The sequence below is a fragment of the Anopheles aquasalis genome, chromosome 3, assembly GCF_943734665.1.
Source record: "Anopheles aquasalis chromosome 3, idAnoAquaMG_Q_19, whole genome shotgun sequence".
Lineage (NCBI taxonomy): Eukaryota > Metazoa > Arthropoda > Insecta > Diptera > Culicidae > Anopheles > Anopheles aquasalis.
This window is the reverse complement of record NC_064878.1, coordinates 5,900,001-5,915,000: the sequence shown is the minus strand read 5'-3', so window position 1 is coordinate 5,915,000 and position 15,000 is coordinate 5,900,001. Positions and strand designations below refer to the sequence as shown.

The window sequence follows — 15,000 nt, the reverse complement described above, 5'->3', positions numbered from 1 at the left end:
TTGTTACCATCTAATTGACCTTTCATCATATGATCCTGCGTGACGAGAGCGTGGTACCGTGTATGATATATACTAGACCAAAAGAGTTGAATGCAGCGTAAGTGTGATGGCGCCACCGACAAACCCAAAACAAAGTCTATTATCCTTATATTAAATTGTGTACCGCAGTTTTGTGCTTTCGGTGTCGGTTTTGTATCTTTCGGGGGGCTTGTCGTTTGGTTTTTTTTTTGGTTGTAGTTCCGCTTGTAGCGCTCGCATTAGTGGTTAGTTAGTAAAACAATAAAAACAGTAGAAATTGAGGTTCTTTGTTTAAAGACGATCACTTTCCCGCTTCGCAACGCCCAGCAAGGATAGTGAGGTTCAGCCTTTTGCATCATATTTGCGTCGTTCCCCACGTGCTTGCCGTGGGTCGCGTTTCCTGTCGGGGTTTTTTTTTTGTTGTTGTTTGTTGCTTTGCTGTCTCTGTGCTTCGAACGGAATAAATCTATGACCAGCAAGATACCGTGTCTTCCGTGGGATTGTGCTATGGCACAGACGATTGTAGGCCACATACACACATACACGAACGCACACTACACGCTAACTGCTGCTTATTGTTTGCCGTTACTGATTGTTGGTGATTGTTTTTGCGAAAAAACCAAACAAAGTTGATAGGAATTAGGGAGTCACTCTTCTCTTCAAAGGATAATACGCCCTGTGTTTCTTGCTTTCCCCCTGGCGCCTGTGCCTCGCAGGGGTTTCCTAAGTTGTTCTGGGCTCCCTGGGTTTCCCTGGTAACCAGCAGATGATCCTTAACGACTGGGCGCTGGCTGGGGAAACCTTTACCGACCAGACACCCAGAGGACTAGATGGTGAAATGATTTCTTTTTTCTTTTCCCCTCCTTTCTTCTTTTATTGCCAATTTGTGTTATTCCTTTCAAAGCTCGTCGCTATAAAATTGGAGAAAAGAGGTTTTCCTTCTTCTTCCCTTTTTCCCTATCCCACTCCCATTTGCAATGCCCCCCACCTAACTTATGGTGCCCCGCACGGTTTCACCCATTCCGGTGTGTAATGTGTGTAATGTGTGTTCTGTGGGTCAGCGCTTATTGTACAACATCATGCCACAATTTAAACTTGTTGCTGCTCCTGATGCTGCCGTTTACGGTGCCGAGCGGGTATCGCGATCACGTGCTCGGTTGGTCACACGGCGCACTCGAGGGATGTTCGGCTGAGCTGTGGAGATGGTGGCTGTGGTTCGCTCCGGCTTCATCGCCGCCACCGCGTATATTGTATAAAAATGCTTGCCACCCATATCTCGTACAGCACCGGTCTGCAAAAAGGATTCTCACTACTACAATATGCTTGCTTTACCTCCCGGGGTTTTTTTTTGTCGGCTACTCTTTCTGCTCTATGTATAAGTTATTTGTTTTTTTGATTTGTTACGCCATTTTGCTACACTCACGGATCCACCGGGGGGATTGCGGATCCTTCTCCTGCGTACTTGTTGCGCTACGCTACTAAACTAAGGAACACACGGAGACAAGACACGGGCCACCGGTCTTTAACATTCCCGACCCCCACCGCTTCCCGCTTAAACAACCTCTTGTCCCCCCCTCTCCCTTTTTCCATGCGTTTGTCGTCGGCGCCTAGGTTTGTCTAAGTTTTATCGCATATACTACCGGGTAACGAATAACCCTACCGTTCGATGGAACTCGCCTCGGCCCTGCGACCAGTCACATTGATAGATCCTTTCGACCCGTCTATAGTTTGTCCTTTGCACGGCTACCTCTTGCTACGTGGGGATACGCGTATGATCGATTTATCCTACAGAGTTTTTCGCTAGGTTCGCTCTAGTGATCGCTGATAGGTGAGAGCTGCCCTTTTGCCAATTGGTGATTGGAAAAGTTGTTTTTCATTTTTTAGAAGAAAATGCTGCTTGTGTTTCGGTGTGTGTTTCGGTGTGATATTACTTGTTCGCTAATTTCGCAGAAGCCGCTACTTGGTACAATTCGCTAATCTACTATCGCTACTCGCTGCCCTAGAACGTGGCCGTCAATGGAGGATTAGTTTGTTGGTTGCTTGGTTGCTTGGTTGCGGTTGCCCATTTTGTTGTTCTGTTATTTGCTACAAAGATTTGCTACACGCGAATAGAAAAAGATGTGCCGGAAGATGCGGGAATGCGTAGAAGATCGCCTAGAACGCATCGGCGATCGAAAGGCCCGGAGGAGCCCGCCTCAATCACGCGTATCATTTATGTTTTGGAATTAACATCATGCCGTGCCGCCGTGCTTGCTCGAATTTCTAGTAAAGTTTTAGTTAATGCCACCTGAAACCGGGCCACCAGCATCCCTTTTTTTCTTAATGGAAAGCTAACAATTCGCAAAATGAAATCTGATACAAATCTATCACGAGCGCAAATGATATTTGCATTTAATTTAATTTTACTAATTTTGTACGAAGCTCTCTCTCTCTCTCTCTCTCTCTCTCTCTCTCTCTCTCTCTCTCTCTCTCTCTCTCTCTCTCTCTCTAACTCTTTCTCTCCCTTTCCCCTTCACTCACAAGCATATCGATTGGGAAAGAAAGTATAAGGACGTGGATCGATCAAAGGGCGAGGCGTCTGAAGATGATCGCAATCCTGCACCCTCCCGATCGACGATCGCTCCGAAATGCTACTAAAACGGCAACTCTCGTGTGTTGTCTCTTAAATGGCTTTGTGTTTTTTTTTTTTGGTAAATATGCTCTCTTACCTTCACTGTTTGTGTTTCAAAAAATAAGGCTTCAAATGAAATGCCGGGAACGGGTGCCGTTCGCACGGCGCAGGTTTGTGGGCCTCACATCATGCTCCTTCCCTTCAGGCACACACGTACACACACGCACAAACACTCACAAATTACGGGATGGAAGTGAACTACAAAGCATACACAATGGCGCCATCTGATCAGTATCGGTCTGATCCGCGGTGCTGCTACTAATCGCAGTATGACCGGCACACAAACAACGACATCAAACGTTCGATCGATGTTCGGATCGATCCCCAACCAACTCGTATGCTTCTCGATCGATTACCAACTTTTACTCCAACTCGTGCCCATTTCCGTTCGATTTCCCTCTTCTTTTCGGTTCTGGGTTTCTTTTACCTTTCCCACCACCATTACTGTGCTAATCGCTTTGGTTTTTCTTTTCTTTTCATTTTGTTCTCTTGGGTTTGTGTTTCTTGTTTGACTTTTTCATACTTTTTTTCTCTCGTGCGAAAGGTTTATCCTTTTCGCATTCAACAACAATGATACGTACTAACGACGCACGTACGCACGCACGCAAGGAGGATGAGGTACCACAGTCTACGTGCCCTCCCCCTCTTTCCTTCCTCATCGCATCGGAATCGGCTCCCCCGGAAACAGGGTTTCATCAATAATTATTATCAATAGTAATAATACAATAATATTATCCATGTGAATTTTGTGTTGATTTTTAAGGCTGATGGTCAACGATTCGCTTTCAATTCTGCTCGGGGGCTGTGTGTTCCAAACGGTTGACTGTGTTGACCGGTTACGGTCAATACATACCGCTCTCGTCGTCCTCTCTCTCTCTTTCGACAGCATGTCAATGCACTTTTTCGCTATAAAATGATATCTTCCTTCCATTGTAGCTGATACTAACGGCTACTGAACCTGCTGATGGGGGCGGGGGAGGTAGGGGGCCTTCACTGGCGGAGGAAGGCCCTCGTTCCACCTTCCACGCGGCGTGGTACCCCTTACACTGTACTGTACGGGCGTTCCTACGGACACATGCATGCACTGGGCTACTAACTGCTCACTGCGCCTAACGACGATGATGACAACGACGAGTTCCGGACTAATGTATATGCATTCGCCTCGCTTCCCACCCGCTTCCCTATCCCTATTAATGGACCTAGCGCCAATCAGCAACCAATCCGAGACCCCTGTGAGAGGCCCTGTCCTCCGCTCCGCTGGGAAATCCATTTTCGTGTCATCACAACAAAAAAACCTCACACTCTCCACATGCGGACGCGTCCACCGGATACTACTAGCTAGTAGGCTCGACCCTAATGTGAACCGAAGCCGGGGGAAGGGTGGTTCTGGAGTGGTTTCGATCGATGGCCATTATTTCTGGGGCGCTCAGGATGCCCGGCTAGTGGCACCGCCTGTGCCACTTCCACTTGCACCACCACCACCACCACCACCACCACCGCCACCACTGTCGACGTTATTGTTGGCACTTGCTTCGTAGCCCGCTACCAGCGTCTCGATGATGAACTTGATAGTGAGCTTGTAAATTCCTTCCACATTCTGCGTGTAGCGATCACCGAGCGTGGTCGAGACGGCCGTCAGGAACGGTTCCTCGATGCGCTGCTCCCAGAACCGGGGCCAGAAAAACAAAGAAAATGGACGTCGGAAGAGTACGGAAAATTAGTAACCGAATTAGCGCCGGAAATTAAGGCAAAAACGGGGGAAGGGTAGAGGGGGCGAGGGGTTGTCGAGTGATTCAATTAGTCGACTCGATCGAAGGAGTTATTAGGTGACCAGAGAACACCCCCCTTCCCCCTTTTTTTTCTTTCTTTCTTTGTGAGCCAAGTTGTAATATAATTACCCAAAAGTATTCCTGCTTGAAGCCGGGGATGCGCCGGTGCGAGGCGCCGACCTGATGGATGAACTCGAAGAACGTGTCTAGATCGTCCAGGCCGCGGATGCCCTCGTCCAGCGTGTTCATCACCTTGTTCGCGTGCTCCTGCAGCTCCTCCGAGGTCGCCTGTTCCTCCTTCGTCTTCAACTCCCGGAATTTGGAGAACATGTTCAACAGGTCCGCATGCTCCTCGAACAGTCTGCCGTGCCGTAACGATGACGTGGAGCGCGAGCGCGCGCGTGTGTGCGGTGTGGCCATATTTGAAACGAGACGGAGGAAAGGACACAGGTTGTTGAGTGAATATTTTATGAACTTTTCCGACTTGAACGTGCTAAATGCAAACGGACACCCCGGGCCTGTTGGGAACAGTTTGTCAACTATGACTGCAGTGTTGAACTTGTCGATCTGCATTAGGCGCAGGTCCTTTAAAAAAGGGACAATTTGGTAACATAATTTGGAACCTATAAATAGACGAGCTTTTGTTTGGAGCGGGAAGTTGCGTCACAGTGCGTCTGTAGATATTCTACAAGGATTCCCACATTACTACTCATCCTAAGCTATATTTGTTTCAAATCTTTTGATTTTTTTCCTAAAAGACCCACTACAAAACAGGTATGTTAGAAACAATCGAGTAATGTTATTTGATAGGTGCTTCTGAGGTGCATAATTCCATTATTTGTTACGATAATGCCATCAAATGGGCCTCAAAACATGTATTTGAAATTAAAGAAGACAAATGCATTGTTGAAATGAAGAGAAAAAAAATATTTCATTATTGTTTAGTTGTAAACTGTAAAATACCATACAATCAAGTACATAGTGATGGATTAACTGTTTTTGTGTGTTCTTCTTACATAACTTTTTTTTCTAGCTGGACTTTTTAGAAAAAATAAAAAGCAAAATAAAGTACAATAAAAACTGAAGTGATTGTGATTGATTAAGTGATTTTTAGGCATAGACTTTCCATGGAAAATCAGCCAAAAAATGTGTGCATGCTGTATACCTTATGCTACGTACAAATGTACATAATCATACTTCAAGGAGTTTAAAAGCAATTTATTGCTCTTTACTTTTTATGTGCACTTCAATGACCCATGCTACAACATTTTAACAATCGCACTAATTACACTAGCAAACACTCATATAAAAAATGTTAGACAATTTCCAATTATTGTCCCATGCAGACCCCTCAGAAAAATAAAAAACCAAAATTCAATCCTATCCACCCCGATGATGGTGCACCTGTGGGAAATAATTAAGTGTCTAGGGCAGTGGCGCCGGAATGGCGGCGTTAAAATTTGTCGCCCCAAAAAACATCGTCACCAACCTTCCTTTCCTGGGCGCAAGGGAAATCCCCGTCTGCCCGAAGCGAGCTGACGCATAGCGCAGATAGCGCGCGCGCGCGCGCCATCCGCTGACACAACCGACCATAAATACAATTTGCTGCCGGTCCCGCTGAAAGAAGTCCCCCGGGAAATGAAGCAAACTGGTGGGAGCCAGGCAGCATAAACTGGAGGTTCCGGTACGCACATCGGGCGGTTTGTGTGCTGTTGCAGCATGAAGCAGGCTCTGAGCATACCGGTTAGGACAAGGGTGCTGTATAAATAGAACCCACTCCCAATCCAACCCAACCCAACCCATCGGATCGCATCGCGTCACCAGACAACGAACGGTTAACAACATCGAACCGTTCTTTCAACAAACTGCCCTCGCGTGCCCCTACGGGCACCAGGGACACACATCATTCGGCAACAAACCAAGCACCCAGACCACGGTACTCCTAAGGGTAATGCCATCTCCATCGCCCGTGACTCCTCCCGGGCCGGGTGGGCCAAAAATTATAGTAAATCAATTTTGTTTATGGCACCCGGGCCGATCCATCGTATGGGCTGTTGGGGGAGGGAAGGCGGAGGATCGGCCCTCCCCGGGACGATAAAAGATGCGCCCGGTAGCCAAACCGTGGACGACTACCGTGTTCCGATGTGCAAACGTGGTCGCTGAGGTCGGATACTGCTAGGTTCCTGCTGCTTGTCAGCTCCGGTTTATTGATTAGATGCTAATTTTTCAAACCACCATCGAATGGACGAACCGTGTCCCTGGGCTTGGACTCTATTGCTTGATTTATGGGACAACAGCCCACACGGTGAGGCGGTGCTGGAGTCAAGTAACCGATCAAGCGTACGTCATGGATCCCCTCGCTTTCCCGCCCGGTTCGAGTGTGCATGTTTTTGCCTAACCTCTATTTGTGTAGCTACTACTACTAGCGTTGGTAGTCCACCATCCACTACTACCACCAAGTACACCTCCTGCTTTCATTAGCAGTATGACACAGGGAGTCAGATCCGGTGAAGCGGAAACATAAAACCCCGATGAAATAAAACATTTGCCCCGAAGCAGTAGGCGGAAGAGAGAGGGGCTGGACTTTGACTCTCGCGACCAAGGACCTCCCATGTGTGTCCGCTACAGCCATCCGGCTATTTGCTCAGCCAGAATATGGCAAACTGGAAATGACTATGTAATGGGGAACTAGGGGGACAACAAACAGGGGACTGCTGGGTGATCCATGCTGGATTACCAGTCCCCCGGCCCTCCCCCTCCACTTCTTGTTTGCTTGCCCGGGAAGAGTGTCCCAGCGAGCGTGTATGCATCATACACGTGGACCAGAGCCTAGGAACATTCTATTTGCAGGACTTATTGGAACTCACTTGATAAACATGGTGATGCCGGTCGTCTCCATCGCTCGGCTGATGCCCTTCCAGGACGCGACCATCGTGTACTTCTGCTTGGCCGTGAGTGGTAACCGGGCATCGGTTGGTGGTGGCCCACATGCGTCCAGGCTGGGCACGTTGTTGCTCTTCGAATTGCTACCATTGCTACCGCTCGCCAGCTTCGTTAATTCACAACCCATGTTTCCGCCGTTTTTGTTTCTACTTTTTCTACTTCACCCCACCGTTCACTTCCGGCGCACTTTGCTCGCTCGTTCGCTGTCTCCGCTTTACGGTGACTTTTTTTTTATTTCCTTCCTTCCGTGTTTATCCGGGTTTTCGGCTGCTTCCAGGCTGTCCAAAGGATCAAACACGGCACGAACTATCCAGGACTTGCTTTCCGGCTTTCCCAACCAACACAAACACACACGGGCAGCAGCAGCAGTAGTAGCCTACGGGCTGCCTGGGCAACCAACTATCCTACTCAGCATAAGCACAGCAAGTCATGGCCTGACATGATGGCTTTCGCTGGACCGTCCTTCGTGTCCGTTTCCCCGGGGGCCTGACTGAATGCCTGACTGACTCCGTGTATGCCCGTGATTTGCCTCTCCCCGTTCGGTCTGCTGGATGCTATTTTTCCGGAACCATTTTGCACCAGGTCGTGCCACTGCCACTGAACAATCGGTTGCATAAAAAGCGAATGAAGGTGCAATATAAAGCGGGCAGCAGGATACCGGAGCACGAAACACGGAACACCAAAGCGGGGAACACTCCGCGAATCCTTGTTAATCCACGATTCTTTTTTTTCCTCCTTCCGCTTTCCAACCGATCCTTTCTCACACACTGAAGTGAACCACTGCAAGCCTTTGGCCTTATGAGCTGGGCCACGAGATCAGAACCAGGGCAGGCTGTTGCCGACACAGCCGTGCTAGCTGCACGTTTTCCACTGTTTTCCACAATTTTTCCTTTGCCCCGTTTGCAAAAGCGATGCACCAATTTCTGGCTTTACTGCAGCTTGCACTCCCGGATCTCGGATCCTGAAACACTCAATCACATCACAGCAGCAGCAGCAGCGCATACACGCTAGCCCAGCAGCATCCGGTAAGGCTCGTGCACAGAGCTCATCACACTACACAGCAGCAGACACACACTCACGCGAGCAAGGACACACCGGGGTAGTAGTAGCCCGCTGTGCCATCGCTCTCGATGCCGGGGAAAATGTGCTGGATCTGCAAAAAAAAATCAGAAGAGCCAAGCTCGGTATTTACGGCCGTTCGTCGGTCGCTACCAGCGTGCCTGGGCGGTCTGGCGGAAACAGAATGCGGGGACACGTATCCTGCTGTGGGTGGTGGGCTTCCTTCTCTTTCTTTCGCTCCACCACAAAGACATACACAGGCGCACAGGGTACGCACGTTCGTTCGCAGCACAATCACAGTACACGGGGCGTCAAGAATGAACGCCACACCACGCGCTCCCACCGCCTAGCACGTCACTTTGATCAAGGCTTCTCCCAACTCCCACCTCGCTGTGGGACCGGAACACCGGAACCACGAGACCGGAAGCCAGCGGGGGCGGTGGTTTTCCAAGTAATTCCACCAAATCGATGATTGGACTTTTCCACCTGTCTCGGTGCCACAACGAACGAACGAACGAACGAACGAACAAAACTAACCTAACACGGTTACTGGGGATGTCACAAATTAGGTGCAGCCTACTACGCGATATGGCGTAACCTGGAAGGAGAGAAGAAAGAACCCAGATAAAGCGGTGGCAGGCTTGGGCCTGGGGTGGTGTCGCCAGGGATACCGAGCGCGCACTCCTGGAGTAGAGCCACTCTACTAACGCGCACACATACAGCACACTAGCACACACTTCACGTCACGTCCGTAACCAAGCGCGGTGGTGTTGCCCACTCGAGCTACCACGATGATAACCACGACGACGGCGACGACAACACGACGATGTGCTCGAGTTTTGATGTAATACACTTAGCCCACCTTTATCTGATTGCCTCCCTTTGAGTCCACCTTCGGGACGCACATGCAACAACAATAAAAAAAAAATTGCCCTCCAATGGCCTCAGCACCATGCACAAAGGCTATCACGGAACCCATTCTTCCTCCTTCCCTTCGCACATTCCAAAAAGGTAGCTTATTTTATCTAGGACACTCGACTGCTGCTGGGTCGACAAGGGCTCGCGCTGGAAGGATCGGAACGAAATCCTGTTTTGCAGGATCGAAGCGTTGCTGTCGGCTATTGTGCTCTATCTGCTTCTCTCTCTATCTCTCTCACACACTTTTCCTGCCAGCCGACCTGCACTCAACATCCAAAGGGATTGGGAAATTGAAACTTTTTGCAGATTGAAACCACACCATAGGCTCACTTTTTGACGAGCACCCACCCCGGGGGGGTCCACAAACACTCGTGCACACCGACCTGCGACTCCTGTCCTGTGAGGTCCGAGTTCAAAGCCCGGTAGTTTTTCCTACAGCTTCTTTCCATCAAAAAAAAAAAGAAGCAAGGACTCCCGGAGTTTGGACTTTCGCTTTCACGTAACCCCTGTTACGGCACCCCACACACTAGCACAACACACGACCGTGTCCGATACAGGTCCGACTGTTTTTTTTTTGTGCCAAATAGTTTTGCACTTATAACAGGGAGGCGACAGGAGGTGGTGAAAGGAGGGGCTTAGCAGGTTCTGGTTCCAAAAACAAACGGCAAACTACCGTGTAAAAGTGGCACGCAGTAGGACACAGCACAAGGACAAGGTGTTAGTGCTCCTGCCAGGTACTCCTGGCCAGAAAAAGGTAGGGTACACTACTCGCGGCAAACGGCGACACAACAGCAACAACAACAGTAGTAGCAGCAGTAGCAGCAGCAGCAGTAGCGGTAGTATATAGCAGAAGCTGGAGAGCAACAGAGAACCGTGTCCGTCGTCCGTACCTCACAGCACCGAAGTCGAAATGCGGGCTGCGTGCTTGCTCGCTTACTGCTGGCTGCTGGTTTGCTGGCTGGTGGCGCCTTCGGCGGCCGCACGGCTAGGATATCGGTCTCTCACTTGCGCACCATCGGCCGCCCACACGCAATCTCACCCACCCCCCGGATTGAGGAAAGAAGGAAGGTGGAAGTGTGCTTGCGCCCGTAGCGATGCATGTGTTTGTGCTACGAGAACAGAGAGAGAGACACCCGAAGGAGAGGGGGGAGGTAGCAGGCTGGCGTGCCCGGCTCGATGTTGTATTCATTGGTGTTTTCGGAAAATCCTAGGTCACAAGCACCGAAGGCGCATGTTCGCACACAAACAAACACATACGGTCAGCTCCCTGTCTTTCTCTTTCACTCTCGTTGATTTTTTCCCTGTCCTCCTCTCTCTTGCTCTAGTAGTCTCTCTGACGGGATAGGAATTTTCCGAATGAAAACTCGCATCCAAGTGTGCGGCGGCCACCAACGAGCCAACATTGGCTGGCGAGAGCGATGCCTCGGGAGAGTCCGCAATCAACTCCCTCCCCCCCCCAAAAGGAAAGGCTTGTGGTGGAAGAGATGGAGAGCTGGAGCGGTGGGGGGGCATATGTTCCTATACACGCCATCCAGCGCACACCTGAGGCCAAGATGCTCTCGCATCATCGTGGTCGCAGTCGCCGTCGTCGTGGTTCGCTCGGTTTCGGAGTGTCGGACTATTGATTTTTAAAGCTTCTCTTGGACACACTCCATCGCTACGGGGAGGGACGCCTTGCAGCTGTATGTTGTTGTCTTGTTGGTTTTCCCAAAAAGTCTCGAAAGGATCCTGGATGAAGTGGCAAAGAAAACTGAAAAGCAGCGAAAGAGCCAGAGAGAGAGAGAGAGAGAGAGAGAGAGAGAGAAGAGAGCACGCCCTGGAGGATTACTTCACTTGAGAAGCTGCAAACAAAAGCCAGCATGAGGCTGAGTTGAGCTATCGTTTGGGAAATCCTTGAAATCACAACATGCCAGGCCAGGCCAGGCCAGGGCAGACCAGGCCAGAGGTTAGGAGGGGGGGGGGGGGGGGCGCAGGAAGGCAGAGAGGTTTTACTCCCATTCAAGAGCGAGAGCGAAGCGCAAGGATTGAACGAAGGATCCCTGGCGGATCCTTCTGTGGTCCTGCTGAATGACTGGAGCAAAGAAGAGGAATGCGATAAATCTTTCTTATTGTGTGCCGCCTTTAGCGAGCCGGGCCATCCAGCTACTCCGCGCAGTTAAGGGTGCTAGTAATGTGGAACAGCCCTCTCCAGGAGGGTCTTAACAAGCTTAACGGCATGCGAGCGGCCTCGTAAAGGAGGCGCCAGGGTGCGGTGTGGGATGGGAGGGATGCTAAACACAATTGGTAACACAATCCACAACCACGTCGTTTGTGGATGGTGAAGAGGGAGAATGGGAGGAAGGTGGCCTCCCCAATTAGAGATGCTGGGGAAAGAGAGTAGATCAAACGCGGGACGAGCGCGCAAAGCGAGAAACAATCAAAGCGAATTACGTAAAGCTGGAAACAGCCGCACCAAATGGGATCTCGCCATTGTGGCCCGGTTTTTTTTTTTTCGTGGTTGTGGCGCCCAAATCGCTCCGGTCGCGTAGAGCATCGGAGCCACCTCTCAGCGCCGTCACCCTTCTCCGGCATGTGCTGCATCACATGTGGTGTTTTCCGATAAAGTAGATAAAGCGTAAATCTCCCCCCTTCTCTGCACCATCCTTTTATCACTTCCTCTGTAGCCCACCTTGCCACCGCCAGCTTTTTTTTTGTGGATTGAAGCATAATTAGGTCGAAATATGCACAGAGGAGAACGAGAGGAGGAGCAGAAGAGAGCCGTTTGTGTGCGTGCATGCTGAGCGGACGAACGGTAATCGGTGGCGGCTTTGGGGGTGGGGGAGCTAACGGCACCAGCAACCACCCCACAACACGCCTTATTCATCATGCCGTACTCGCATATGATCTTCGGACAAAAACAGGATCCTTGCGTACGAAGCAACTGGTTCGCAGTCGCCGCCGCCTCTCTCTCTCGCTCTCGCTCTCTTGATCGCGACGATCAGCGTCGTGATGGCATGGAACCGACTAGCGTTCATTTTTTTTCTTCTTTTTCTGTGAGGTTATGCTTGAGCGCGGGGCACTTGGATGATGCGGGAAAACCGGCTCCCGAAGATTCGACCGAGAGTCGACTTGGAGAGAGAGCGAACGATCCACGCAATTATCCACACGAGAGGCCTCTACCGCCGAAGACCAAGATACCGAAGATACAGAGAAGGTTCGACCGTGTTCAGGGTACGATCGCCGTACCGTTGTCGTCGCCGCCGCCGCCGCCATTCGAGAAGCCATCATGGTGATCGCGATCGTTGTCTATAGGGTTTAGCCAGTAGTTCCCGTGCTAGTGTGTCTAGTGTATATTAAAGTCTAGTGGGAGGTTAGTGCAGTTAGCAGAGGCTGAAAGTGACGCCTGTTGTGATCGTGTTCTAGAGATCGATCGCCAGATCGTGCGGGGGGAGGAGACCCACATTCCAGCATCTTTGTGAGTGAGTGCATGTGTTTAACTAGGTTTTATTATGTAGAGAGGGATCCCTTGTTTGGGCTGCGGGGAGGAGGATCACACCAGCATGTGAAACCGAAGCCGATGACGTAGTAGTGATCTGCGGATCGTAACAGTACCCGCGAGTTCAAACGAATGAAAGGGGAAACGAAACGGAACTGCTCTACACCTGTTACACTATTCGTTGTTAGTGCAAAAGGCGTGCTCCCTCCACTCGCCCTTTAGCGAGCATAAAGCATCGCTTGTCGCTCTCCTTCCATCGTAAGGCATCCCAGGCTCCGCCGGATCCATACCGGATCGCGGTGCTTACCACCACCGTTTCTTCATTCATGCCAATGTTGTGCAGCATAAACAAGCGAGCGAAGAGCAAAAAAAAAATAAAAAGGCGATCAAGAACAGAAGATCAACCCTTTCCCACACACCACCTCACACACACCGGCACCTGAAATCCGTGGGTTCAACGAGTTCACCAACACCAACGGGTGTTCGTACGCATGGGGGACCGACCGACCGACCGATCGTTCCGTTTGCCGATGCGCGCTTGGGCTGATGCGGTTACACCTGGCCCCTCTTCCGTCTCTGCTGGCCCCCTTCGGAAGGTTCGTCTCTTTTATGCCTTTCCTTTATCCTCCGGCTTCTCTCTGCCACCTTCTCCATGGCACCATGATGAAAGATCGGCAGCAGGATGGGACGACGGTTCGGTGTATAGTGTGTGAAGAGAATTATTAAACGCACTATAGACGGACCCCAAACCGAGACCCTAGAGAACGCGACAATACGAAACCTGTTGCTGCTGCTGCTGCGTATGGCCTGCGACACCTTGTTGATTCTTGGCGCGATCGTCACTTGCTTACATTAATTCCATGTGCTCGGAACGTCCCGCCGGAAGGTGAAGCCCGGGAGAATCGGCGAGCCCTCTTTCGCTCAGTGTTTCTTGTGCTGTGCTGTGGAGAAGCCAGCCCGCCTGCCAGCCATCATCTTGTGTATTATCAATTCCATGGTTAAAGTGAACCACGGCTGAATCCAGATCTTCCAGAGGTGCTAGTGCTTTTCCAGTGTATGAGTGCATGTGTCTGTATGGATACCAACGGTCAATAACATATGGCGAATAGGAATACGAACGATCGATTGCAGATGGTCTCTGTTGGATGGTGAATTCGGAATGATTCGATAGCAATAGAGTGCTTTCCGTCCGGGTTTTCCTTCTTCAACCCCAAGCAGAAGCAAGCGGTAGCAAGGTACCGGAACGGAGTCGAACCTCAGAAACACATGACGCGAGGGGGGAGAGGAGTGAGGGATACGCGAGCCAAGCGTGACGATATGCGCGGTGCGGTAGGCGATCCGACGCGTGTGCCAAGTTCTCCTCCACGGCTCATAACGATCAGTTCAACGATCACACACATCGCTTCCGTATGTTCTCTTGTTCTTTCTTCTTGCTCGCAACCAGGTGTCCGATACCAGGTGGGGACTGTTGGACTGTTCACCCCCACGGACATCGAGGAATGTGTGACTCCAAGATGTCTGATGTTTCCCGCACCGAAGAGACCGAACACGCTGGTGTGGCGAATTGTGGTCAAACCATTGAGACACGAAACATCCAAAAAAGCAAACCACAAAACTATACCACTCTATACAGCTGCAACTCACGTCTCGCACTACACAACCACCTACCAGCCGCCAGGTCGGTGATGGCCGGAAAATGTCCGGACACTCGCTGGCTGTTGCGCTGGGACTCCGGGAGCAGTAGACGCGAGTAGAAGTAGGAAGCTCCGGCGCAATCTCATCGCGCTGCCAGGCCAGGCGATACGTAATTATCCCCGGGAGAAGGGAACCCACACAATGCTGGGAACCGCCGTTTCGCATGCCTTGGCTACCCCACCAACGCCACCGGTGGACTCATCCTTCTCCTACACCACCGGAACGCTTCTGGTCTGCTGCTGTGCCTTCTGTTTAATAACTTTTTCCCTTACATCAAACTCACTGGAATGTGAAATTTAAATCAATTGTTTAAAAGGCGTAAGCAGGACGGCAGCATGGCGCTGGAAGTGAGCCAGAGCTAGGCCTCAGCTGCTGCTGCTGCTGCTGCTACAGTGTTTCCACCACGTCTGTATGCCCCCTTTGAAGGTGAAGTTCTCTACGCAACTGTAGTG

The 15,000-nt window shown here is 50.6% G+C and overlaps 2 protein-coding genes across 6 annotated transcripts in view; one reads left to right on the top strand and one right to left on the bottom strand.

Annotated features, from left to right (window-relative positions):
• Positions 1-15,000, bottom strand: part of LOC126578733 (neuroglobin-like) — a 22,864-nt gene that overhangs the window by 548 nt on the left and 7,316 nt on the right. For 2 of the 5 annotated variants that reach the window (XM_050241590.1, XM_050241591.1), the window contains exons 2-4: positions 7,326-8,554; positions 4,588-4,819; positions 1-4,346 (exon numbers count right to left, since the gene is read on the bottom strand). The exon at positions 1-4,346 is cut by the window's left edge and continues 548 nt beyond it. In XM_050241590.1, the coding sequence (XP_050097547.1) occupies positions 4,116-4,346; positions 4,588-4,819; positions 7,326-7,528 (666 nt within the window). In that variant the 5' untranslated portion in view covers positions 7,529-8,554 and the 3' untranslated portion in view covers positions 1-4,115. Of the gene's footprint in view, positions 4,347-4,587; positions 4,820-7,325; positions 8,555-8,997; positions 9,059-10,051; positions 10,263-15,000 lie in introns of those variants that run through there. The other 3 variants (XM_050241587.1, XM_050241589.1, XM_050241588.1) reach the window with 3 other exon arrangements.
• The window catches only part of LOC126578732 (homeobox protein prospero-like), a 6,728-nt gene continuing 4,311 nt past the window's right edge, over positions 12,584-15,000 (top strand). The window contains exon 1 of the mRNA XM_050241586.1: positions 12,584-12,836. The gene's annotated coding sequence lies outside the window, so the exon portion shown is untranslated. The remainder of the gene's footprint in view (positions 12,837-15,000) is intronic.